This window comes from Petromyzon marinus, unplaced genomic scaffold (assembly GCF_048934315.1).
Source record: "Petromyzon marinus isolate PM22_M1 ecotype Great Lakes invasive population unplaced genomic scaffold, UKy_Petmar_22M1.pri1.0 PM_G_Scaffold_85, whole genome shotgun sequence".
Taxonomy (NCBI): domain Eukaryota; kingdom Metazoa; phylum Chordata; class Hyperoartia; order Petromyzontiformes; family Petromyzontidae; genus Petromyzon; species Petromyzon marinus.
Window position 1 is genome coordinate 211,548 of NW_027423041.1, and position 27,894 is coordinate 239,441.

Below are 27,894 nucleotides of genomic sequence, written 5' to 3' on the forward strand. Positions count from 1 at the left end.
ACCAGGGTCCCACTACCAAGGTCCCTCTACCAGGGTCCCTCTACCAGGGACCCTCTACCAGGGTCCCTCTACCAGGGTCCCTCTACCGGGGTCCCTCTACCGGGGTCCCTCTACCAGGGTCCTACTACCAGGGTCCCTCTACCAGGGTCCCTCTACCAGGGTCCCTCTACCATGGTCCCTCTACCAGGGTCCCTCTACCGGGGTCCCTCTACCGGGGTCCCACTACCAGGGTCCCTCTACCGGAGTCCCTCTACCAGGGTCCCTCTACCAGGGACCCTCTACCAGGGTCCCTCTACCAGGGTCCCTCTACCGGGGTCCCTCTACCGGGGTCCCTCTACCAGGGTCCCACTACCAGGGTCCCTCTACCAGGGTCCCTCTACCAGGGTCCCTCTACCATGGTCCCTCTACCAGGGTCCCTCTACCGGGGTCCCTCTACCGGGGTCCCACTACCAGGGTCCCTCTACCGGAGTCCCTCTACCAGGGTCCTACTACCAGGGTCCCACTACCAGGGTCCCACTACCAGGGTCCCACTACCAGGCCTCTACCAGGGTCCCCCTACCAGGGTCCCACTACCAGGGTCCCTCTACCAGGGTCCCTCTACCAGGGTCCCACTACTAGGGTCCCTCTACCAGGGTCCCTCTACCAGGGTCCCAGGGTCCATCTACCGGGGTCCCTCTACCAGGGTCCCCGCTAGTCTGAGGCGCTAGTCTGAGGCGCTAGTCTGAGGCGCAAGTCTGAGGCGCTAGTCTGAGGCGCTAGTCTGAGGTGCTAGTCTGAGGCACCAGTCTGAGGCGCTAGTCTGAGGCACTAGTCTGAGGCACTAGTCTGAGGCGCTAGTCCGAGGCGCTAGTCTGAGGCGCCAGTCTGAGGTGCTAGTCTGAGGCACCAGTCTGAGGCGCTAGTCTGAGGCGCTAGTCTGAGGCGCTAGTCTGAGGTGCTAGTCTGAGGCGCTAGTCTGAGGTACTAGTCTGCGGCGCTAGTCTGAGGTGCTAGTCTGAGGCGGTGCCCTCGTGAGGACCGCTCCTGCGGCTGCGCTTGCTGGGAATCTCCTCCTGGCTGCAGCCCTGGAAAGGGAGGGGGTGGGGAGTTACCCACACACAGAGACCCAAAGACTCACCACACATAGAGACCCATAGACTCACCACACACCGAGACCCATAGACTCACCACACACAGAGACCCATAGACTCACCACACACAGAGACCCATAGACTCACCACACACAGAGACCCATAGACTCATCACACAGAGACCCATAAACTCACCACACACAGAGACCCATAGACTCACCACACATAGAGACCCATATACTCACCACACACAGAGACCCATAGACTCACCACACACAGAGACCCATAGACTCACCACACACAGAGACCCATAAACTCACCACACACAGAGACCCACAGACTCACCACACACAGAGACCCATAGACTCACCACACACAGAGACCCATAGACTCACCACACATAGAGACCCATAGACTCACCACACAGAGACCCATAGACTCACCACACACAGAGACCCATAGACTCACCACACACAGAGACCCATAGACTCACCACATAGAGACCCATAGACTCACCACACACAGAGACCCATAGACTCACAACACACAGAGACCCATAGACTCACCACACACAAAGACCCATAGACTCACCATACACAGAGACCCACAGACTCACCACACACAGAGACCCATAGACTCACCACACACAGAGACCCATAGACTCACCACACACAGAGACCCATAGACTCACCACACACAGAGACCCACAGACTCACTACACAGAGACCCATAGACTCACCACACACAGAGACCCATAGACTCACCACACACAGAGACCCATAGACTCACCACACACAGAGACTCATAGACTCACCACACACAGAGACCCATAGACTCACCACACACAGAGACTCATAGACTCACCACACACAGAGACCCATAGACTCACCACACAGAGACCCACAGACTCACCACACACAGAGACCCATAGACTCACCACACACAGAGACCCACAGACTCACCACACAGAGACCCATAGACTCACCACACACAGAGACCCATAGACTCACCACACACAGAGACCCATAGACTCACCACACAGAGACCCATAGACTCACCACACACAGAGACCCATAGACTCACCACACACAGAGACCCATAGACTCACCACACACAGAGACCCACAGACTCATCACACACAGAGACCCATAGACTCACCACACACAGAGACCCATAGACTCACCACACACAGAGACCCATAGACTCACCACACACAGAGACTCATAGACTCACCACACACAGAGACCCATAGACTCACCACACACAGAGACCCATAGACTCACCACACACAGAGACCCATAGACTCACCACACACAGAGACCCACAGACTCATCACACACAGAGACCCATAGACTCACCACACACAGAGACCCATAGACTCACCACACACAGAGACCCATAGACTCACCACACACAGAGACTCATAGACTCACCACACACAGAGACCCATAGACTCACCACACACAGAGACCCATAGACTCACCACACACAGAGACTCATAGACTCACCACACACAGAGACCCATAGACTCACCACACACAGAGACCCATAGACTCACCACACACAGAGACTCATAGACTCACCACACACAGAGACCCATAGACTCACCACACACAGAGACCCATAGACTCACCACACACAGAGACCCATAGACTCACCACACACAGAGACCCACAGACTCACCACACACAGAGACCCATAGACTCACCACACACAGAGACCCATAGACTCATCACACAGAGACCCATAGACTCACCACACACAGAGACCCATAGACTCACCACACATAGAGACCCATATACTCACCACACACAGAGACCCATAGACTCATCACACACAGAGACCCATATACTCACCACACACAGAGACCCATAGACTCACCACACAGAGACCCACAGACTCACCACACACAGAGACCCATAGACTCACCACACACAGAGACCCATAGACTCACCACACACAGAGACCCATAGACTCACCACACACAGAGACCCATAGACTCACCACACACAGAGACCCATAGACTCACCACACACAGAGACCCATAGACTCACCACACACAGAGACCCATAGACTCACTCACACAGAGACCCATAGACTCACCACACACAGAGACCCATAGACTCACCACACACAGAGACCCATAGACTCATCACACACAGAGACCCATAGACTCACCACACACAGAGACCCAGAGACTCACCACACACAGAGACCCATAGACTCACAACACACAGAGACCCATAGACTCACCACACACAGAGACCCATAGACTCACCACACACAGAGACCCATAGACTCACTCACACAGAGACCCATAGACTCACCACACACAAAGACCCATAGACTCACCACACACAGAGTCACAGCATTACCGTCCGACACCAATGAGGTAGGGGATCGTTTCGCTGGACAGACAAACACACGCACACTTACACACAAACACACGTACACACACACGTACACATCCACACACACACACACGTACACACAAACACACACACATACACACAAACACACATACACACAAACACATACACACACAAACACATATACACACACACACACACGTACACACACAAACACGCACACATACACACAAACACACATAAACACATATACACACACACGTACACACACAAACACGCACACATACACACAAACACACACACACGTACACACATACACACAAACACACGTACACACACGCACAAACACACGCACACACACGCACACGTACACACGTACACACACACAAACACGCACACATACACACAAACACACATACACACGCACACAAATACACATACACACAAACACACGTACACACGCACACACATACACACATACACATGTACACACACACACCACGCATCGTAACGGTGCCCTCACCAGGTCAGCCAGCAGTGGAGTGAACTTCCCACTGCTGCTGTTGCCGCTGCTGCTGTTGCTGTTGTTGTTGCTGCTGCTGCTGTTGTTGCTGGGTAGCTCCTCGGTGCCCGGCCCTCGTAGAACCTCGGTTCCACTCCTGGCCAGGGCTGACGCACGGACGGCGCCACCACCACTACCACCAGCGACCATTCCTCCTCCGCCGGCAACGAGCACGGCGCCGGCGGCGCCGTCGGCACCGAGCCGGGGCGCCGGCGACGCCGCCGACGGGCACAGCCGCGCCACCACGGCGCTCACGTTGTCGGCCTTGGTGCCGAGCCGGTGCCAGCGGGACAGCGCCTCCGCCACCAGCGCCTGCGCCAGCGTCAGGTCTACACCGCTGCTGCTGCTGCTGGCACCACCGGCACAACAACCGGCACCACCAGCAGCACAACCACCGGCACCACCACCAGCACAACCACCGGCACCACCACCGACATCACCACCACCACCACCGGCACCACCACCACCGCTGGCCTGCAGGATGAGACGTGTAAGTGCATGTAGACGTGTGTGTGTGTAGATGTGTGTGTGTGGATGTAGACGTGTGTGTGTGTATGTAGACGTGTGTGTGTGTATGTAGACGTGTGTGTGTGTATGTAGATGTGTGTGTGTATGTAGACGTATGTGCGTGTATGTAGACGTGTGTGTGTGTATGTATAGTGTGTGTGTGTAGACGTGTGTGTGTGTATGCAGACGTGTGTGTGTGTAGACGTGTGTATGTAGACGTGTGTGTGTATGTAGACGTGTGTGTGTGTGTATGTAGACGTGTGTGTGTGTAGATGTGTGTGTGTGGATGTAGACGTGTGTGTGTGTATGTAGACGTGTGTGTGTGTATGTAGACGTGTGTGTGTGTATGTAGATGTGTGTGTGTATGTAGACGTGTGTGCGTGTATGTAGACGTGTGTGTGTGTATGTATAGTGTGTGTGTGTAGACGTGTGTGTGTATGTAGACGTGTGTGTGTGTATGTAGACGTGTGTAAGTGTATAGTGTGTGTGTATGTAGACGTGTGTGTGTGTATGTAGACGTGTGTGTGTGTATGTAGGCGTGTGTGTGTGTAGACGTGTGTGTGTGTATGTAGACGTGTGTGTGTATGTAGACGTGTGTGTGTGCATGTAGACGTGTGTGTGTATGTAGACGTGTGTGTGTATGTAGACGTGTGTGTGTGTATGTAGACGTGTGTGTATATGTGTGTGTATGTAGACGTGTGTGTGTGTGTATGTAGACGTGTGTGTGTGTATGTAGACGTGTGTGCGTGTATTTAGACGTGTGTGAGTGTATGTAGACGTGTGTGTGTGTATGTAGATGTGTGTGTGTATGTAGACGTGTGTGCGTGTATGTAGACGTGTGTGTGTGTATGTATAGTGTGTGTGTGTAGACGTGTGTGTGTGCATGTAGACGTGTGTGTGTATGTAGACATGTGTATGTAGACGTGTGTGTGTATGTAGACGTGTGTGTGTATGTAGACGTGTGTGTATGTAGACGTGTGTGCGTATGTAGACGCGTGTGTGTGTATGTAGATGTGTGTGTGTGTAGACGTGTGTATGTAGACGTGTGTGTGTATGTAGACGTGTGTGTGTGTATATATAGTGTGTGTGTGTATGTAGACGTGTGTGTGTGTGTAAACGTGTGTGTGTGTATGTAGACGTGTGTAAGTGTATAGTGTGTGTGTATGTAGACGTGTGTGTGTGTGTATGTAGACGTGTGTGTGTGTATGTAGGCGTGTGTGTGTGTGTAGACGTGTGTGTGTGTGTATGTAGACGTGTGTGTGTATGTAGACGTGTGTGTGTGTGCATGTAGACGTGTGTGTATGTAGACGTGTGTGTGTATGTAGACGTGTGTGTGTGTATGTAGACGTGTGTGTGTGTATGTAGACGTGTGTGTGTGTATGTAGATGTGTGTGTGTGTATGTAGACGTGTGTGTGTGTATGTAGACGTTTGTGTGTATGTAGACGTGTGTGTGTGTATGTAGACGTGTGTGTGTGTATGTAGACGTGTGTGTGTGTGTATGTAGATGTGTGTGTGTATGTAGACGTGTGTGTATATGTAGACGTGTGTGCGTGTATGTAGACGTGTGTGTGTGTGTGTATGTATAGTGTGTGTGTGTAGACGTGTGTGTGTGTGTGTAGACGTGTGTGTGTATGTAGACGTGTGTGTGTGTAGACGTGTGTATGTAGACGTGTGTGTGTATGTAGACGTGTGTGTGTGTATGTAGACGTGTGTGTATGTAGACGTGTGTGTGTGTGTAAACGTGTGTGTGTGTATGTAGACGTGTGTAAGTGTATAGTGTGTGTGTATGTAGACGTGTGTGTATGTAGGCGTGTGTGTGTATGTAGACGTGTGTGTGTGTATGTAGACGTGTGTGTGTATGTAGACGTGTGTGTGTGTGTGCATGTAGACGTATGTGTGTATGTAGACGTGTGTGTGTATGTAGACGTGTGTGTGTGTATGTATACGTGTGTGTATATGTGTGTGTGTGTATGTAGACGTGTGTGTGTGTGTATGTAGACGTGTGTGTGTGTGTATATGTGTGTGCGTGTATGTAGACGTGTGTGAGTGTATGTAGACGTGTGTGTGTATGTATGTAGACGTGTGTGTGTGTATGTAGACGTTTGTGTCTATGTAGACGTGTGTGTGTGTATGTAGACGTGCCCGTGCTCGCTGCTGCTGCTGTGCGTCCGCACGATGACAGAGCGCCACGGCCTCTGTGGGCGTGAGGACATCCCAGACTCCGTCGGTGGCCAGCACCAGGTAGCGGTGGTGCCCTGGGTCCAGCCTGTAGGCGCTGACGTCCGGCTCGGGGGAGACCACAAACTGGGCGCTCGCAAAGTCGTAGCTCCAGAGGTCCCCTGTGGGATATCGCCAACACACACACACGTACACACACACACACGTACACACACACGTACACACACATACGTACACACACACACGTACCACACACACACACGTACACACACACGTACACACACCCACACGTACACACACACGTACACACGTACACACACACACTCACACACGTACACACTCACACACGTACACACTCACACACACGTACACACACACACACGTACACACACGCACACGTGCACACGTACACACACACACGTACACACACACACGTACACACTCACACACGTACACACACACACGTACACACACACACACGTACACACACACACGTACACACACGTACACACACACGTACACACACACATACACACACACACGTACACACACGTACACACACACTTACACACGTACACACACACGTACACACACGTACACACACACGTACACACGTACGCACACACATGGACACGTACACACACGGACACACGTACACACACACGTACACACGTACACACACACGCACACACGTACACACACACACACGTACACACACGTACACACACACGTACACACACGTACACACACACGTACACACACACACGTACACACAAACACGTACACACACGTACACACACTCGTAAACACACACGTAAACACACCTATGCGTACACACACATATACATGAACACACGTTTCACAACAACCGCCATTCGCCATTAGGTGGCGATGACATAACCAGGGCGCCTGTGCCAGGCTACGTGCACTTTTAACGCCAGATGAAGTGTCGAATGCCCGCTGGCAGGAGGTCGCCAGGAGGTGCCACGGGTGTGTATAGGTGTGTGTGTGTGTAGGTGTGTGTGTAGGTGTGTGTAGGTGTGTGTGTAGGTGTGTGTGTGTAAGTGTGTGTGTGTAGGTGTGTGTGTGTAGGTGTGTGTGTAGGTGTGTGTAGGTGTGTGTGTAGGGGTGTGTGTAGGTGTGTGTAGGTGTGTGTATAGGTGTGTGTGTAGGTGTGTGTAGGTGTGTGTGTAGGTGTGTGTGCCGGACGGGCAACTCTGTCGTGGACAGTGCTGTGGGGGGAGGTCCAATTTTGATTGGCTCCTCTACATACACACACAGGGGCTAAACGGGGGCTCTGGATGGATGCGAGGGGCTGGTAACCCCTCCACCTTCAATTAATTACCACTAAACCACGAATTAAGAATATATAACTAATAAGCTTGTGCCGGAGGCCCCGGGAGGCCAGGCGTCTATGACGTCTCCTGGCCAAACCCCAATTGGCGGAGCCAGGAGATTGAATATCTACCCTCGGGGCTCCTCCAGAAACAACGAAAAACCACTACGGGTGGCCACGTGGAATGTTCGAACACTCACTGCGGAGGAGAGGCTGCCACTCCTCTGTCGGGAGCTGGACCGGTACCGCCTGGATCTATGTGGCATTCAGGAGGTCCGGTGGACCGGCTCTGGCTCCTGCCACTATGAGGGGTGGACAGTCCTCTACTCGGGGCAGCAGACTGCCAAACAACCGGGTGTGGCTCTTCTTTTGAACAAGAGAATAAAGGGGCGTGGGAACATGGCGGTGAGGTGTGGGAAGCTGTAAGTCCCAGGCTACTTTGGGCTCGCCTTCCCATCAACTGGAGGCGAGGAATGGTGGTCGTGGTTACTTATGCCCCCACCGAAGATGAACATCCGTGGAGGGATGCAGGCAAAGCCGATGAGTCAGATGACTTCTATGACCTCCTGTCACAGGTGCTGGCTAAAGTGGCCCCTCGGGATAGAGTCATCATGTTGGGTGACTTCAATGCCCGAGTTGGTCATGATACTGGCACCTGGTCTGGAGTGATTGGAGGGCATGGGCCAGATCAGCTCAATAACAACGGTAGAAGGCTGCTAGATTTTTGTGCAGCCCATGGGCTAGTAATTACCAACACGCTGTTCCGGCATCGGCGCATCCACACAACATCATGGATGCATGCCGAGTCCAAGCAAGAACATCTGCTGGACTAGATAGTGACGGACCAGCGGATGCGAGCCCATGTCCTTGACACCAGGACCTACCGTGGAGCTGATCTGCCTTCTGACCATCCGACTAGTCATCTGTAAGATGTGCCTGCTATTCTTCAACTCCGGTGGTGGGTGTACACCCAGGACCCCATTCCAACCTAAAGTGGCCTGGTCTCAGTTATCTGATGAAAGTTGCAAGCGAGAATTTCATCATCGCTTGCGGCTGGGATTGGCATCGTCCCCGACTCCTCCTGATGTCGAGGGTAAATGGGCGAGGTTTAGGACTGTGACTCATGCAGCTGCAATGGCTGCTTTGGGTACGCGGTCCAGACCTCCCCAGAGACCCTGGCTGACAGAGGAGGTGTTCAGGATGGTTGAGAAAAAACGACAGGCCCACTGTCATCAGTTACAGAATCCCATGTCAGAGAATGAGGAGGCTTACCGCAGCCTTCGCTCGGAGGTTCGGAGAGCCATGAGGTGCTGCAAGGATGGGTGGTGGTCGCGGGTTGCTGAGGAGATGGAGTCTGCCTCAGTGGCCCGTGATCACAAATCTCTATTTAACTCCATCAAAAAAGTAATCTGCAGCGCCACACCTATTACCATCATTAGGAAAAAAAACGGTGACCCAATCTTCGACCCCCAGGAACAGGTTTGCAGATTTGCTGAGCATTTCTGTGAGGTCCTGGGGGAGGGAAAATCCCTCAATCGGGAAAACATCGTGGCACAAAGTGAGTATGACCCTGCTGAGGCTACGGTGCCTCAAATATTGGAAGAAGTCACCCCCTGTGAGTGGCTGGCTAAGGTGCCATCTGTTGAGGAAGTACTGAAGGCGATCTGGAGTCTGAGACCAGGAAAGGCAGCGGGCAGAGATGATCTCCCAAGCGAAATGCTGAGGGAGGGCGGCGTTTGTGCACAGACTGCCCTATATGACATCATAACAACAGTCTGGACCACTGGACGGGGTCCGCAGGATTGGAAGGATGCCCTGGTGGTCCCCCTTTTTAAGAAGTGGGACCGCACAGACTGTAACAACTACAGTGTGCCGGGAAAGGTCCTGGCAAGGATTATTCAACATCGCCTTGCCAGGCACGCTGAGGAGAGGCTTGCGGAGCCCCAATGCGGTTTCAGGAAAGGGCGGTCCTGCAAAGATGCCATATTTTCTGTCCGTCTGCTACAGCAGAGGTGTAGGGAATTCCAAAAAGACCTACATATCTGCTTTCTTGACCTGGTCAAGGCCTATGATACCATCAGTAGACCTGGGCTCTGGGTTGTTCTTCATGCTTTTGGAGTACCTGACCCTCTGCTCACGATCATTAAGGACCTTCATGATGGTGAGCGGGCCCGGGTAAAACTACGTGGCCGGGAGTCAGAGCCATTCCCTGTACACCTTGGGGTGCGACAGGGATGTCCTCTGGCTCCCACATTATTTAACATCTATTTTGACCATGTAGTTCGTGAAGCCTTCAATAGCTGTACCGGGGGAATCTCCATATGGTACATATATAATGGTAGGCTGATCGATGCCCGGGTGCGGTCAAGGGATGGCTCCTTATTGCTCAACCACGTCATGTATGCTGATGATTTGGTAATAGCTGCTCATTCAGAGGAGGAGTTGGAGACGCTGCTGCTGAGACTGGAGCGTGCCACTAAGAGGTGAGGCTTTACCATCAGCCCCACCAAAACTAAGCACCTGCCTGGGTATTTTGTACCAGCGGACACTCCACCCCCACAACTCCCAATCGGTGATGGGGCAGTTGTGGAGAGAGTGGAGAGTTTCCCATACCTGGGCAGTGTGCTTATGACCGGCTCCAGTTTAACAGCAGAGGTCTCACTCCGAATCAGTCGAGCGGCAATATCTTTTCATCGGTTGCGTAACGCTGTGTGGAAGCTACCTAGTCTGTCGCTCCGCACTAAGCGTCAAGTCTTCTCGGCCACAGTCATTCCCTCCCTTCTCTACGCTTGCGAAACGTGGACCCCCCTAATGGAACATCTTCGCTGGTGTGAAACATTTAGGCTGGCCTGCCTACGATCCATCCTGGGTTTAACCAGGCTGGATTGTGTGAGGAGCTCACAAATCCTTGAAAGATCTGGGCAAGGCACCATCGGTGAGCTCCTCCGGCGGGCAAGGCTGCGATGGCTGGGTCATGTAGCCCGCATGCCCAGCCACCGCATGCCGAAACAGCTTTTGTTCGGCCGGATTGAGGGGGCTAAACGAGCGCGGCACGGGCTAGAGAAGAGATGGAGTGATGTGGTACAGGAGGAGGTGGAGCTGAGTGGACTTGCCGATGACTGGTACCAGCGGTGTCAAGATCGGCCTCTGTGGAGGAGGCTCGTGAAGGATGCTACTGGGCAGTTGGAGGTAGTCGCTCTCCAACAACAATGGAGGGCAGAGGAGCGACGCTCAGAACAACGAGCGGAGCGCCGGGTGGCTAAAGCACAGCAGGTTGGCACAGTAGGGGGCACAGGTGGTGCATCAGCCAGTCATCTCAGTCAGTCGACCCGTGGCACCTGGGTCTGCCCCGTGACCTCCTGCCAGCGGGCGTTCGACACTTCACGTGGCCTCAGGGTGCACATAGCCTGGCACAAGCATCGTGGTGACGTCACCGCCACTTAGTGGCGAATGGCGGTTGTTGTTGTTGTTGTGTAGGTGTGTGTATAGGTGTGTGTGTAGCTGTGTGTGTGTGTAGGTGTGTGTGTGTGTGTAGGTGTGTGTGTGTAGGTGTGTGTGTGTGTAGGTGTGTGTAGGTGTGTGTGTAGGTGTGTGTGTAGGTGTATGTGTGTAGGTGTGTATAGGTGTGTGTGTAGGTGTGTGTGTAGGTGTGTGTGTGTGTACCGAGGGAGCGTGACACGGCCAGGAAGGGGATGTCCTCCGTGGCTGAGCTTTGCTGCCCAGGGCCGCAGTGAGCCACAAGGGGCCTCCTCCAGGCCACACGGCAAGGCCCCCCTGGCTTCCTCATCACCCTGGTGGGCAGACACACAAAGACAAAGATCCCCCGTGTAGCCTTAACAGACTGTACGGGCAAGTGCTGTTAGCGAGCACACACAAAGACAAAGATCCCCCGTGTAGCCTGTAACAGACTGTAGGGGCAAGTGCTGTTAGCGAGCACACACAAAGATCCCCCGTGTAGCCTGTAACAGACTGTAGGGGCAAGTGCTGTTAGCGAGCAGCACCTACGGAGGCCGGAACGGTACACGAGGGGGTGGGTGCCCAGCACCACGCCCGGCCGCCTTTGTCTCCCTAGTGGCGATGTTTACACACCGTACCAGGTATTCATTTGAGGCTTAGTCGACCTAGGGGAGGCCCTGGACCGGTTCAGATAATCGTGACTGGTGTTGGCTGTGAGCGGGAATCGAACCCGGGTCATCAGGTTCGTAGCACAGCGCGCTAACCACTACACTACTCCTCCCCATACACCCATACACACATACACACACACATACACACACACATACACACACATATATACACACACACAACAACAACCGCCATTCGCCACTAAGTGGCGATGACGTCACCACAACGCTTGTGCCAGGCTATGTGCACCCTGAGGCCACGTGAAGTGTCGAACGCCCGCGGGCAGGAGGTCACGGGGCAGACCCAGGTGCCACGGGTCGACTGATTGAGACGACTGGCTGATGCACCACCTGTGCCCCCTACTGTGGCAACCTGCTGTGCTTTAGCCACCCGGCGTTCCGCTCGTTGTTGTGAGCGTCGCTCCTCCGCCCTCCGTTGTTGTTGGAGGGCGACTGCCTCCAACTGCCCAGAAGCGTCCTTCACAAGCCTCCTCCACAGAGGCCGATCTTGACACCGCTGGCACCAGTCATCGGCAAGTCCACTCAGCTCCACGTCCTCCTGTACCACATCACTCCATCTCTTCTCTAGCCCGTGCCGAGCTCGTTTAGCCCCCTCAATCCGGCCGAACAAAAGCTGTTTCGGCATGCGGTGGCTGGTCATGCGGGCTACATGACCCAGCCATCGCAGCCTTGCCTGCCGGAGGAGCTCACCGATGGTGCCTTGCCCAGATCTTTCAAGGATTTGTGAGCTCCTCACTACAATCCAGCCTGGTTAAACCCAGGATGGATCGTAGGCAGGCCAGCCTAAATGTTTCACACCGGCGAAGATGTTCCATTAGGGGGGTCCACGTTTCGCAAGCGTAGAGAAGGGAGGGAATGACCGTGGCCGAGAAGACCTGAAGCTTACTGTGGAGCGACAGACCAGGTAGCTTCCACACAGCGTTACACAACCGATGAAAATATATTGTCGCTGGACTGATTCGGAGTGAGACCTCTGCTGTTAAACTAGAGCCGGTCATAAGCACACTGCCCAGGTATGGGAAACTCTCCACTCTCTCCACAACTGCCCCATCACCGATTGGGAGTTGTGGGGGTGGAGTGTCCGATGGTACAAAATACCCAGGCAGGTGCCTGGGTATTATACACATACACACACACAGACACACATACACACACACATACACACACACACACACAGACACACACATACACACACAGACACACACACATACACACACATACACACACACATACACATACACACACACACATACACAAGAACAACAACCGCCATTTGCCACTAAGTGGCGGTGACGTCACCACGACGCTTGTGCCAGGCTATGTGCACCCTGAGGCCACGTGAAGTGTCGAACGCCCGCTGGCAGGAGGTCACGGGGCAGACCCAGGTGCCACGGGTCGACTGACTGAGATGACTGGCTGATGCAGCACCTGTGCCCCCTACTGTGCCAACCTGCTGTGCTTTAGCCACCCGGCGCTCCGCTCGTTGTTGTGAGCGTCGCTCCTCTGCCCTCCGTTGTTGTTGGTGGGCGACTGCCTCCAACTGCCCAGTAGCGTCCTTCACGAGCCTCCTCCACAGAGGCCGATCTTGACACCGCTGGTACCAGTCATCGGCAAGTCCACTCAGCTCCACGTCCTCTTGTACCACATCACTCCATCTCTTCTCTAGCCCGTGCCGCGCCCGCTTAGCCCCCTCAATCTGGCCGAACAAAAGCTGTTTCGGTATGAGGTGGCTGGGCATGCGGGCTACATGACCCAGCCATCGCAGCCTTGCCCGCCGGAGGAGCTCACCGATGGGACCTTGTCCAGATCTTTCAAGGATTTGTGAGCTCCTCACACAATCCAGTCTGGTTAAACCCAGGATGGATCGTAGGCAGGCCAGCCTAAATGTTTCACACCGGCGAAGATGTTCCATTAGGGGGGTCCATGTTTCGCAAGCGTATAGAAGGGAGGGAATGACCGTGGCCGAGAAGACCTGAAGCTTAGTGCGGAGCGACAAACCAGGTAGCTTCCACACAGCGTTACGCAACCGATGAAAAGATATTGCTGCTCGACTGATTCGGAGTGAGACCTCTGCTGTTAAACTGGAGCCAGTCATAAGCACACTGCCCAGGTATGGGAAACTCTCCACACTCTCCACAACTGCCCCATCCCTGATAGGGAGTTGTGGGGGTGGAGTGTCCGATGGTACAAAATACCCAGGCAGGTGCTTAGTTTTGGTGGGGCTGATGGTAAGGCCCCACCTCTTAGTGGCACGCTCCAGTCTCAGCAGCAGCGTCTCCAACTCCTCCTCTGAATGAGCAGCTATTACCAAATCAGCAGACATAACGTGGTTGAGCAATAGGGAGCCATCCCTTGACCGCACCCGGGCATCGATCAGCCTCCCATTATATCTGTACCATATGGAGATTCCCCCGGTACAGCTATTGAAGGCTTCACGAACTACGCGGTCAAAATAGATGTTAAATAATGTGGGAGCCAGAGGACATCCCTGTCGCACCCCAAGGTGTACAGGGAATGGCTCTGACTCCCGGCCACGTAGTTTTACCCGGGCCCGCTCACCATCATGAAGGTCCTTAATGATCGTGAGCAGAGGGTCAGGTACTCCAAAAGCACGAAGAACGACCCAGAGCCCAGGCCTACTGATGGTATCATAGGCACACACACACATACACACGAATGTCTTACCGCCCGCCCAGCCTCTCGATGCGTTCCCTCTCCACTGGATCCTCCGGCTTGTGGTCGCGCGTCAACGCCACGGCAAGTAGCGGCACCACCTCGTCCACCACCTCCTCCTCCACCTCGTCCACCTCCTCATCCACCACCTCGTCCACCTCCTCCACCACCTCGTCCACCTCCACCACCTTATCCACCTCCTTGTCCACCACCACCTCCTTGTCCACCTCCTCCTCTTCCACCTCGTCCACCACCTCCTCCTTGTCCACCTCCTGCCGGGGCGGTGGTGGTGGTGGTTGTGACAGTGGTGGCCGTGGTGGTGGCGGTGGTTGTGACAGTGGTGGTGGTGGTTGTGACAGTGGTGGTGGTGGTTGTGACAGTGGTGGTGGTGGTTGTGACAGTGGTGGCCGTGGTGGTGGCGGTGGTTGTAGTGGTGGTGGTTGTGACAGTGGTGGTGGTGGCGGTGGTGATGGTGGTTGTGACAGTGGTGGTGGTTGTGACAGTGGTGGTGGTGGTTGTGACAGAGGTGGTGGCCGTGGTGGTGGTGATGGTGGTTGTGACAGTGGTGGTGGCCGTGGTGGTGGTGGTGATTGTGACAGTGGTGGTGGTTGTGACAGTGGTGGCCGTGGTGGTGGTGGTGGTGGTTGTGACAGTGGTGGTGGTTGTGACAGTGGTGGTGGCCGTGGTGGTGGTGGTTGTGACAGTGGTGGTGGTGGTGGTTGTGACAGTGGTGGCCGTGGTGGTGGTGGTGGTTGTGACAGTGGTGGTGGTGGTGGTTGTGACAGTGGTGGTGGTGGTTGTGACAGTGGTGGTGGTGGCGGTGGTGGTGGTTGTGGTGGTTGTGACAGTGGTGGTTGTGGTTGTGGTTGTAGTTGTGGTGGTTGTGACAGTGGCGGTGGTTGTGACAGTGGTGGTGGTTGTGGTTGTGGTGGTTGTGACAGTGGTGGTGGTTGTGACAGTGGTGGTGGTGGTTGTGACAGTGGTGGTTGTGGTTGTGGTGGTTGTGACAGTGGTGGTTGTGGTTGTAGTTGTGGTGGTTGTGACAGTGGCGGTGGTTGCGGTGTTGCCACGGCTTGGCCGATGGCCGCTATGAAGTCCGCCACGACTTGGCCATGCGTAGGTGGGGTTCCGTCCCAGGCTAGGTGGGCCTTCACAGAAGGGGGGCCCATGTCCGAAGGGGGGTCCGCTGAATAAATGGGGCGCAAGGAAGAAGGGGGGCCCGCTGAATAAATGGGTCGCAGTGAGGAAGGGGGGGCCAATGAATAGACGGGGTGCGTTGAAGGGGGGGGGGGTCCGTCTGTGGGGGTGCCCCCCCCCCGGGGGTGGCGCTGGGCGATGACGGCTCGCGAGTCTCCCACGTGGGCGACGTAGAGCTCGTCACCGCCCCTGATGAGGCAGCAGCAAGCCGTGGTGCCTGTCGTGCTGGGATGGCCCTGCCGTGTGCGCGACCAGCTGCCTCCTGTAGGGGGGGGGGGGGGAGTTAGACAGGGGTGTGGGTGAGTGACTGTGTGGGTGGGTGGGTGAGTGAGTGATTGAGTGGGTGGGTGAGTGAGTGGGTGGGTGGGTGAGTGATTGAGTGGGTGGGTGAGTAACTGAGTGGGTGAGTGACTGAGTGGGTGGGTGATTGAGTGGGTGGGTGAGTTACTGACTGGGTGAGTGACTGTGTGAGTGGGTGGGTGGGTGGGTGATTGAGTGGGTGGGTGAGTGACTGAGTGGGTGAGTGACTGTGTGGGTGGGTGGGTGGGTGACTGAGTGGGTGGGTGGGTGAGTGACTGACTGGGTGAGTGACTGTGTGAGTGGGTGGGTGGGTGATTGAGTGGGTGGGTGAGTGACTGAGAGGGTGAGTGACTGTGTGAGTGGGTGGGTGGGTGAGTGATTGAGTGGGTGGGTGAGTGACTGAGTGGGAAGTGACTCTGTCAGTGGGTGAGTGATTGAGTGGGTGGGTGGGTGAGTGACTGTGTGAGTGGGTGGGTGAGTGATTGAGTGGGTGGGTGGGTGAGTGACTGTGTGGGTGAGTGACTGAGTGGGTGAGTGACTGTGTGGGTGGGTGGGTGAGTGATTGAGTGGGTGAGTGAGTGACTGAGTGGGTGAGTGACTGTGTGAGTGGATGGGTGAGTGATTGAGTGACTGTGTGGGTGGGTGAGTGACTGAGTGGGTGAGTGACTGTGTGAGTGGGTGGGTGGGTGAATGACTGTGTGGGTGAGTGACTGTGTGAGTGGGTGGGTGGGTGAGTGATTGAGTGGGTGGGTGAGTGTGCCAAAAAAAACCTCTGGAAGGTAAGATGGACAATTGTTGCTAGGAATTTTATGTTATTAAATTTGTTATAACAAAAATTAAATTGTAAAAGTTTTTTTTGTATTTTGAAACGTTTTACAATTTTCAATGTTATTGAACAAAAATATATCAAATATGAAAAATGTTGCGAGAATCTCTTACACATTAGCCATGGGCGAAATAAATGTATCGTGCAACATTCACTGCCATTAATGCAGTGCTACAGTGAAATGCAGCGAAGTGTTTGATGACGTTATTTCTGTCAATATTCCCTGCCATTACATTGAGACAAAATAAAATTAGACTCTGATCAATTTATTGGTAACTCTACCGCTTCTCTTTGCTCTTCGTTATTTCCTAGGTAACTTCAGACAGCATCAGCCACACTCACGTTTCTTCACTCTCCGCTATCAAGCAGCGTCCATCGGAGAAGATCAAATTCATTATGAGACCTCCTTTGCCAGTAACAATATATAGTAATAGGTTTTACCCTTTTAACTGGCAGAAAAACTGACACCTTTATTCAAAGCATCATGTTTGCAATAACCACAGCACAAGCAGTCAAAATGCAAACAAAAGAGACAACTCTGATAATAATATTGGCACTGTCCTTGAATTTGATTGGTCCACACGCGAGACGGCTTTTCTTAGAGCCTAGTCTCCACTGGTGTTGGACCAGAAGACGCCAAAAGGCGTACAACTCAAAAACAGCGTACTATCAGAGTATTGAGGGCTCGGGGTGAGCATTTACAACCTAGTAATAGTTTTTACCCTTTTTATTATCAGAGTTGTCTCTTTTGTTTGCATTTTGACTGCTTGTGTTGTGGTTATTGCAAACATGATGCCTTGAATAAAGGTGTTAGTTTTTGTGCCAGTTAAAAGGGTAAAACCTATTCCTATACTAAGATCAAATTCGTCAGTTAACAGCTTCGGGTGATTGAAAACAGCGCTAAGGTGAAGTTACGGGGGGGGGGGGGGTTGTTCAAATTGCGCAGCAGGCACAGAGAATGTTCCCCCTTCGTCTATTGTGGAAGATACAGAAGACTTCCCTGATCAACAAATTAAACCAATTTCAATGTTTATTTTGCCTCTATCAGCTACATTTGGCCCCAATCATACACGACAAAACGTTGCGCCTTTTGGCGTCATCATCACCTGGTCTAACACCGCAAGTGTGAGACGTCATCATCATCTGGTCTAACACCGCAAGTGTGAGACATCATCTGGTCTAACACCGCCTGTGTGAGACGTCATCATCACCTGGTCTAACACCGCAAGTGTGAGACATCATCATCATCTAGTCTAACACTGCGTGTGTGAGACGTCATCATCACCTGGTCTAACACCGCAAGTGTGAGACGTCATCATCACCTGGTCTAACACCGCAAGTGTGAGACGTCATCATCATCATCTGGTCTAACACCGCAAGTGTGAGACGTCATCATCATCTGGTCTAACACCGCAAGTGTGAGACGTCATCATCACCTGGTCTAACACCGCAAGTGTGAGACGTCATCATCACCTGGTCTAACACCGCAAGTGTGTGACGTCATAATCACCTGGTCTAACACCGCAAGTGTGAGACGTCATCGTCACCTGGTCTAACACCGCAAGTGTGAGACGTCATCATCACCTGGTCTAACACCGCAAGTGTGAGACGTCATCATCATCTGCTCTAACACCGCAAGTGTGAGACTTCATCATCACCTGGTCTAACACCGCAAGTGTGAGACGTCATCATCATCATCTGGTCTAACACCGCGTGTGAGACGTCATCATCATCTGGTCTAACACCGCAAGTGTGAGACGTCGTCATCACCTGGTCTCACACAGCGTGTGAGACGTCATCATCATCTGGTCTAACACCGCGTGTGTGAGACATCATCATCACCTGGTCTAACACCGCAAGTGTGAGACGTCATCATCACCTGGTCTAACACCGCAAGTGTGAGACGTCATCATCATATGGTCTAACACCGTGTGTGTGACGTCATCATCACCTGGTCTAACATCGCAAGTGTGAGACGTCATCATCACCTGGTCTAACACCGCAAGTGTGAGACGTCATCATCATCATCTGGTCTAACACCGCAAGCGTGAGACGTCATCATCACCTGGTCTAACACCGCCTGTGTGAGACGTCATCATCACCTGGTCTAACACTGCGTGTGTGAGACGTCATCATCACCTGGTCTAACACCGCAAGTGTGAGACATTATCATCATCTGGTCTAACACTGCGTGTGTGAGACGTCATCATCACCTGGTCTAACACCGCAAGTGTGTGACATCATCATCACCTGGTCTAAAACCGCAAGTGTGAGACGTCATCATCACCTGGTCTAACACCGCAAGTGTGAGACGTCATCATCATCTGCTTTAACACCGCAAGTGTGAGACGTCATCATCACCTGGTCTAACACCGCAAGTGTGAGACGTCATCATCACCTGGTCTAACACCGCAAGTGTGAGACGTCATCATCACCTGGTCTAACACCGCCTGTGTGAGACGTCATCATCACCTGGTCTAACACTGCGTGTGTGAGACGTCATCATCACCTGGTCTAACACCGCAAGTGTGAGACATTATCATCATCTGGTCTAACACTGCGTGTGTGAGACGTCATCATCACCTGGTCTAACACCGCAAGTGTGTGACATCATCATCACCTGGTCTAAAACCGCAAGTGTGAGACGTCATCATCACCTGGTCTAACACTGCAAGTGTGAGACGTCATCATCACCTGGTCTCACACAGCGTGTGAGACGTCATCATCATCTGGTCTAACACCGCGTGTGTGAGACATCATCATCACCTGGTCTAACACCGCAAGTGTGAGACGTCATCATCACCTGGTCTAACACCGCAAGTGTGAGACGTCATCATCATATGGTCTAACACCGTGTGTGTGACGTCATCATCACCTGGTCTAACACCGCAAGTGTGAGACGTCATCATCACCTGGTCTAACACCGCAAGTGTGAGACGTCATCATCATCATCTGGTCTAACACCGCAAGCGTGAGACGTCATCATCACCTGGTCTAACACCGCCTGTGTGAGACGTCATCATCACCTGGTCTAACACTGCGTGTGTGAGACGTCATCATCACCTGGTCTAACACCGCAAGTGTGAGACATTATCATCATCTGGTCTAACACTGCGTGTGTGAGACGTCATCATCACCTGGTCTAACACCGCAAGTGTGTGACATCATCATCACCTGGTCTAAAACCGCAAGTGTGAGACGTCATCATCACCTGGTCTAACACCGCAAGAGTGAGACGTCATCATCACCTGGTCTAACACCGCAAGTGTGAGACGTCATCATCACCTGGTCTAATGCCGCAAGTGTGTGACGTCATCATCATCATCTGGTCTAACGCCACAAGTGTGAGACGTCATCATCATCTGGTCTAACACCGCAAGTGTGAGACGTCATCATCATCATCTGGTCTAACACCGCAAGCGTGAGACGTCATCATCACCTGGTCTAACACCGCCTGTGTGAGACGTCATCATCACCTGGTCTAACACTGCGTGTGTGAGACGTCATCATCACCTGGTCTAACACCGCAAGTGTGAGACATTATCATCATCTGGTCTAACACTGCGTGTGTGAGACGTCATCATCACCTGGTCTAACACCGCAAGTGTGTGACATCATCATCACCTGGTCTAAAACCGCAAGTGTGAGACGTCATCATCACCTGGTCTAACACCGCAAGTGTGAGACGTCATCATCATCTGCTTTAACACCGCAAGTGTGAGACGTCATCATCACCTGGTCTAACACCGCAAGTGTGAGACGTCATCATCACCTGGTCTAACACCGCAAGTGTGAGACGTCATCATCACCTGGTCTAACACCGCCTGTGTGAGACGTCATCATCACCTGGTCTAACACTGCGTGTGTGAGACGTCATCATCACCTGGTCTAACACCGCAAGTGTGAGACATTATCATCATCTGGTCTAACACTGCGTGTGTGAGACGTCATCATCACCTGGTCTAACACCGCAAGTGTGTGACATCATCATCACCTGGTCTAAAACCGCAAGTGTGAGACGTCATCATCACCTGGTCTAACACCGCAAGTGTGAGACGTCATCATCACCTGGTCTCACACAGCGTGTGAGACGTCATCATCATCTGGTCTAACACCGCGTGTGTGAGACATCATCATCACCTGGTCTAACACCGCAAGTGTGAGACGTCATCATCACCTGGTCTAACACCGCAAGTGTGAGACGTCATCATCATATGGTCTAACACCGTGTGTGTGACGTCATCATCACCTGGTCTAACACCGCAAGTGTGAGACGTCATCATCACCTGGTCTAACACCGCAAGTGTGAGACGTCATCATCATCATCTGGTCTAACACCGCAAGCGTGAGACGTCATCATCACCTGGTCTAACACCGCCTGTGTGAGACGTCATCATCACCTGGTCTAACACTGCGTGTGTGAGACGTCATCATCACCTGGTCTAACACCGCAAGTGTGAGACATTATCATCATCTGGTCTAACACTGCGTGTGTGAGACGTCATCATCACCTGGTCTAACACCGCAAGTGTGTGACATCATCATCACCTGGTCTAAAACCGCAAGTGTGAGACGTCATCATCACCTGGTCTAACACCGCAAGAGTGAGACGTCATCATCACCTGGTCTAACACCGCAAGTGTGAGACGTCATCATCACCTGGTCTAATGCCGCAAGTGTGTGACGTCATCATCATCATCTGGTCTAACGCCACAAGTGTGAGACGTCATCATCATCTGGTCTAACACCGCAAGTGTGAGACGTCATCATCATCTGCTTTAACACCGCAAGTGTGAGACGTCATCATCACCTGGTCTAATGCCGCAAGTGTGTGACGTCATCATCATCATCTGGTCTAACGCCACAAGTGTGAGACGTCATCATCACCTGGTCTAACACCGCAAGTGTGAGACGTCATCATCACCTGGTCTAACACCGCCTGTGTGAGACGTCATCATCACCTGGTCTAACACTGCGTGTGTGAGACGTCATCATCACCTGGTCTAACACCGCAAGTGTGAGACATTATCATCATCTGGTCTAACACTGCGTGTGTGAGACGTCATCATCACCTGGTCTAACACCGCAAGTGTGTGACATCATCATCACCTGGTCTAAAACCGCAAGTGTGAGACGTCATCATCACCTGGTCTAACACCGCAAGTGTGAGACGTCATCATCACCTGGTCTAACGCCGCAAGTGTGTGACGTCATCATCATCATCTGGTCTAACGCCACAAGTGTGAGACGTCATCATCATCTGGTCTAACACCGCAAGTGTGAGACGTCATCATCATCTGCTTTAACACCGCAAGTGTGAGACGTCATCATCACCTGGTCTAACACCGCAAGTGTGAGACGTCATCATCACCTGGTCTAACACCGCAAGTGTGTGACATCATCATCACCTGGTCTAACACCGCAAGTGTGAGACGTCATCATCACCTGGTCTAACACCGCAAGTGTGAGACATCATCATCATCCGGTCTCACACCGCAAGTGTGAGACGTCATCATCATCTGGTCTACCACCGCGTGTGTGAGACGTCATCTTCACCTGGTCTAACACCGCAAGTGTGAGACGTCATCATCACCTGGTCTAACACCGCAAGTGTGAGACGTCATCATCATCTGGTCTAACACCGCGTGTGAGACGTCATCATCACCTGGTCTAACACCGCGTGTGAGACGTCATCATCACCTGGTCTAACACCGCAAGTGTGAGACGTCATCATCATCATCTGGTCTAACACCGCGTGTGAGACGTCATCATCATCACCTGGTCTAACACCGCGTGTGAGACGAGGCTCTAAGGGAAGCTGTCTCGGGTGTGGACTTATCAATTCCACCGCCAATGCATTATCAGAGCTGCGTGTTTTGTGTTTGCATTCCGACCGCAGGTATTGTGCTCAATGCACAAACAATGACTCCTTGTATACGAAAAAAATGGTGTCAGTTTTGTTGCCAGATGAAAGGGTTAAAAAAAAATAATTATCATATTGTGTTACAGGCAAACGAGGTTCCAATGGTGGAACAAAACGTTAATTTAGTGTAGTGTATAGTGTAGTGTATAGTGTAATGTAGTGTGTAGTGTAGTGTGTAGTATATAGTGTAGTGTAGTGTATAGTAGTGTATAGTGTAGTGTATAGTGTATAGTAGTGTATAGTGTATAGTGTAGTGTATAGTAGTGTAGTGTATAGTAGTGTAGTGTATAGTGTAGTGTATAGTAGTGTAGCGTATAGTAGTGTATAGTAGTGTATAGTGTAGTGTATAGTGTAGTGTATAGTAGTGTAGTGTATAGTAGTGTATAGTGTAGTGTATAGTGTAGTGTATAGTAGTGTATAGTAGTGTAGTGTATAGTGTAGTGTATAGTAATGTATAGTAGTGTATAGTGTAGTGTATAGTGTAGTATATAGTGTAGTGTATAGTAGTGTAGTGTATAGTGTAGTGTATAGTGTAGTGTATAGTAGTGTATAGTAGTGTAGTGTATAGTAGTGTAGTGTATAGTGTAGTGTATAGTGTAGTGTATAGTAGTGTATAGTGTAGTGTATAGTAATGTATAGTGTAGTGTATAGTGTAGTGTATAGTGTAGTGTATATAGTAGTGTATAGTAGTGTAGTGTATAGTATAGTAGTGTATAGTGTAGTATATCTAGTAGTGTATAGTGTAGTGTATAGTATAGTAGTGTATAGTGTAGTGTATAACGCAGCACGCGTGAGACCCACCCAGCTCCTCCCACATGGCACGCTGGCACGCCAGGAAGCCGTCACGGATGGCGTGGCAAACTCCCGCGGGGTCGGTGGCGCCCCACAGCCCGGGCTGGGCACGGATCGAGGGCCAGAGGCAGCGGCGGGCGAATCGAGCGGCCTGGGGGCCGCCGTGGCCGTCGAACACGGCCAGGAAGATGGCGTCCCCGTCGCCCTCGGTGGAGACCTGCGGGCACGGGGCGGCGAGGGGAACGTCACGTGACGCGAGCGGTGCATTGTGGGTCGGTCCTAGGCCTCGACCGGCGACCCGGCGGACAAAGATCCCCCGTGCAGCCTTGGCGGACCGTAGAGGCGAGTGCCGTTAGCGAGCGGCGCCAGCGATGGCCGCGAGGGCACACGAGGGGGTGGGTGGCCGGCACCACGCCCGGCCGCCTTTGTCTCCCCGGTGGCGATGTTCACGCACCGCACCGGGTACTCGTTTGAGGCCGAATCGACCTAGGGGGAGGCCCAGGACCGGTTCAGATAATCGCCACTGGGTGTTGGCCGTGAGCGGGAATCGAACTCGGGGTCGCCAGGTTCATAGTGCAGCGCGCTAACCGCTACACTATCGCTCCCCACACACACAGAGACACACACAGAGACACACACAGAGACACAGAGACACACACACACAGACACACACAGAGACACACAGAGACACACACACAGAGACACACAGACACACACACAGAGACACACACAGACACACACAGAGACACACACACAGAGACACACAGACACACACACAGACACACACACACACAGAGACACACACACAGAGACACAGAGACACACACAGACACACACAGAGACACACACAGACACACAGATACACACACAGAGACATACAGAGACACACACAGACACACACAGAGACACACAGAGACACACACACAGAGACACACACACACAGAGACACACACACAGACACACAGACACACACACACAGACACACACAGAGACACACACACAGACACACACACAGAGACACACACAGACACACACAGAGACACACACACACAGAGACTCCGCCCACCTCTGTGATGTCCTCCATGTAGCGCCGCCCCCCACGGTTGGAATCGGCGCTCACGATCAGCTTCAATGGGCTCGACATGGTGCAACCTTAACACACACACAGACAGACACATACAGACACACAGATACACACACACACATACACACACACAGACACACACACAGAGACACACACAGACACACACACACACAGACACACAAACAGACACACACACACACAGACACACACACAGATACACAAACACAGATACACACAGACACACAGACACACACACACAACAACCTGTGTCTCTGTGTGTGTGTGTCTGTGTGTGTCTTTGGTGCAACCTTACCCCACACATACACACACAATAACCTGTGTGTGTCTGTGTGTGTGTCTCTGTGTGTCTCTGTGTGTGTCTCTTGTGCAACCTCACCCCACACACACAACCTGTGTGTGTGTGTCTCTGTGTGTGTCTGTGTGTGTGTCTCTTGTGCAACCTCACCCCACACACACACACAACCTGTGTGTCTGTGTGTCTGTGTGTGTCTGTGTGTGTGTCTCTTGTGCAACCTCACCCCACACACACAGACACACAACCTGTGTGTTTGTGTATGTCTGTGTGTGTAGTCGTGCTCTCAGTGCGGGCTACTCACAACACTGATGACAAATGTCGCCGTGACTACCACGTTTTTGCCGTCGTAAAATGACAGATTAATAATAAACAAAAATTAGGTTAATAATGAAAAATGACAGATTAATAATACACACAAATTAGGTTAATAATGAAAAATGACATATTAATGACAGGCTCATAATCAACAATGACAGATTAATAATGAAAACCACAGACTAATCATGGAAAATGACAGATTCATAATAAACAGAAAAGCCTTAAAGCCCTAAGCGTGTTGTGGTGGCAGCAGCAGCAGCAGCAGTGACGAGGCACACCACGTGACGTTGCTGGGGCAAGCCAGGGCAAGCCAGGGCAACACACGCCTCACACCACACACACAGCCTCACACTACACACACAGCCTCACAGTACACACACAGCCTCACACTACACACACACAGCCTCTCATTTACACACCGACCCCCCTGGTTCCATCTGTGGGGGGCTAGTGCCCCCCTCCACACTCCCCATTAGGTGGGGGGGACTGATCTCCCCCTCCCCACTCCCCATTAGGTGGGGGGGGACTGATCTTCCCCTCCCCCCTCCCCCGCGAGCGGGTGGGGTGTGACGTCAGCACCCCTCCACCCCCCCCACTCGCCGCTGGCGGCTGCTCAGAGTTAATTATTTATTTATACTAAGCCGTTGTGTCAACAGCCAACGGGGGCTGGACGGCCCTCCCCCACCCACGTGACCCCCCCACCCACGCGCGCGACCACCCACGCGCGTGGGTGCGGGCAGCCGTAGTAGGGTAGTTTAATATGCACGCGCTGGGTAAGCAATTAATTAATTAATCTCTGCGCGCGCTCGGTAAGCAATTAATTAATTAATCTCTGCACGCGCTCGGTAAGCACTTAATTAATTAATCTCTGCGCGCTCGCTTGCGGTGAAAGTCAAACGTCCCTCTGTTTAATTATTTATTTACGGGTGCCTATGCTGATTAAAGCCACCCACACACACGCACAGCGTGGTACGCCAATCGCTGTCCCACCGCTCTTCACAAAGATCCCCCATATAGCCTTAACAGACTGTAGGGGCAAGTGCTGTTAGCGAGCAGCACCTATGAAGGCCGTAACCGCTCTTCACACACACACGCACGCACACACGCGTCACAAAGTCAGTCTGCGCTAAAATTTATTTCCCGTGTATGTCTCCCTCCAGCCAGCAGCAGCCCTTCCTCCTCTCTCACCTACCCGTCTCAGAGTGCGTCCACTGCCTGAGCCCGAGCCGACCGAACTGACCTCCTTTGTCCGTGTCTGCCGCTCACCTCTGCGGCCGCTGCCGCCGCTGCCCGACGGGGCCGAGGGAGATGTTTCTCTCTCTCTCTCTCGCCTTGGGGGACTTTGTGTCGTCGATCGCTCTCAGCTCCACCCTGCAGGCGTCCCGAGCGCGGACCCTGAGGACGGCTAGCTCCTCTCTCTCTCCGCTGCCGCCGCTCCAGAAGGACTCTGCCACAAATTCTCCCTCCTGCACCACACTTATATATGTAGCAAGCCCCTTAACCCCGCCCCCCAACCCCCCCGGGTCATGTGACGTCATCCCACGCATCCAATCGAATCCTCTTTGCGGCCGTTAGGAGCGCTCTAGCCGTTGGGGATGGGGGGAGGGGGGAGTCACGTCATCCCCCTGTTGTATATATAGGTGTTATGAAAATTGATGAAAATAATGAGAATTAAATGAAATTTGCATAATTTATCCGAAATTATGTTAATTGTGTAATTATGCGCATAAATTATGCTGATTCGAGAGATAATCGTATTAATTTATGCGAGTGGGCATGGTTATGATAATTCAGGTCATTATGGATTATAAGGTCGAGCCTCGGTGACGAGGATTGTGTTATGATTTGGAATAACGCAATTAATCGTATGCAGTGACGCAGGCGTTGTGAGCGTGAATGAGAGAGAGTCGATTCCACTCTGCTCTTTAATTCCGTATTATCGATAAGGATACGATTACTCTCGATTGAACATTATGAATTATGTGTTATGGATTATGTGTGGTGATAGTGTGCTTATGATAGGTCCCCAGGATTCAGATCTCATACGCAGAACAATATTATGCAGAATTTCAGGAAGAATCACACACAAACCTGCTTTGATCAATTTTATTTTCTAGCTAACTTTAATTTTTGGATAATATGAAAACTCAATCTCGGGATGTTGGAATTTCAACACAGCGTTAACATGATACCATCACGATTGCGTTGTTTCACCTCGATAGCGGCACCTGTGGTTAATTCCCGACGCGTAACGCAATCGATCGGTTGTTGAGAGAGAGATTAAAAACAAGCGAACT

At 52.3% G+C, this 27,894-nt stretch overlaps 1 protein-coding gene across 2 annotated transcripts; it reads right to left on the reverse strand.

Moving 5' to 3' along the window:
- Positions 1-27,058, reverse strand: LOC142921700 (uncharacterized). 2 transcript variants are annotated; one of them, XM_076063011.1, is made up of 8 exons: positions 26,864-27,058; positions 24,946-25,031; positions 23,889-24,096; positions 14,854-16,300; positions 11,687-11,814; positions 6,652-6,848; positions 3,963-4,475; positions 1-1,064 (listed from the first exon to the last, which is right to left on the reverse strand). In XM_076063011.1, exons 2-8 carry the CDS (start codon positions 25,021-25,023, stop codon positions 990-992), a joined length of 2,646 nt encoding a protein of 881 aa, XP_075919126.1. In that variant the 5' UTR covers positions 25,024-25,031; positions 26,864-27,058; the 3' UTR covers positions 1-989. The 2 variants fall into 2 exon arrangements, with proteins under 2 accessions (XP_075919126.1, XP_075919127.1); XM_076063012.1 differs by lacking the exon at positions 26,864-27,058 and adding an exon at positions 25,581-26,092.
- Between the last annotated feature and the right edge of the window lie 836 nt (positions 27,059-27,894).

Excerpts from the sequence above, each read along its gene's own strand:
- LOC142921700 (XM_076063011.1), bottom strand. The coding sequence starts at position 25,023 with ATGTCGAGCCCATTGAAGCTGATCGTGAGCGCCGATTCCAACCGTGGG. Across the intron at positions 24,097-24,945 it reads ACATGGAGGACATCACAGAG|GTCTCCACCGAGGGCGACGG; the intron begins GTGGGCGGAGTC and ends CCGTGCCCGCAG. Across the intron at positions 4,476-6,651 it reads AGCAGCAGCAGCGAGCACGG|GCCAGCGGTGGTGGTGGTGC; the intron begins GCACGTCTACAT and ends CTCATCCTGCAG.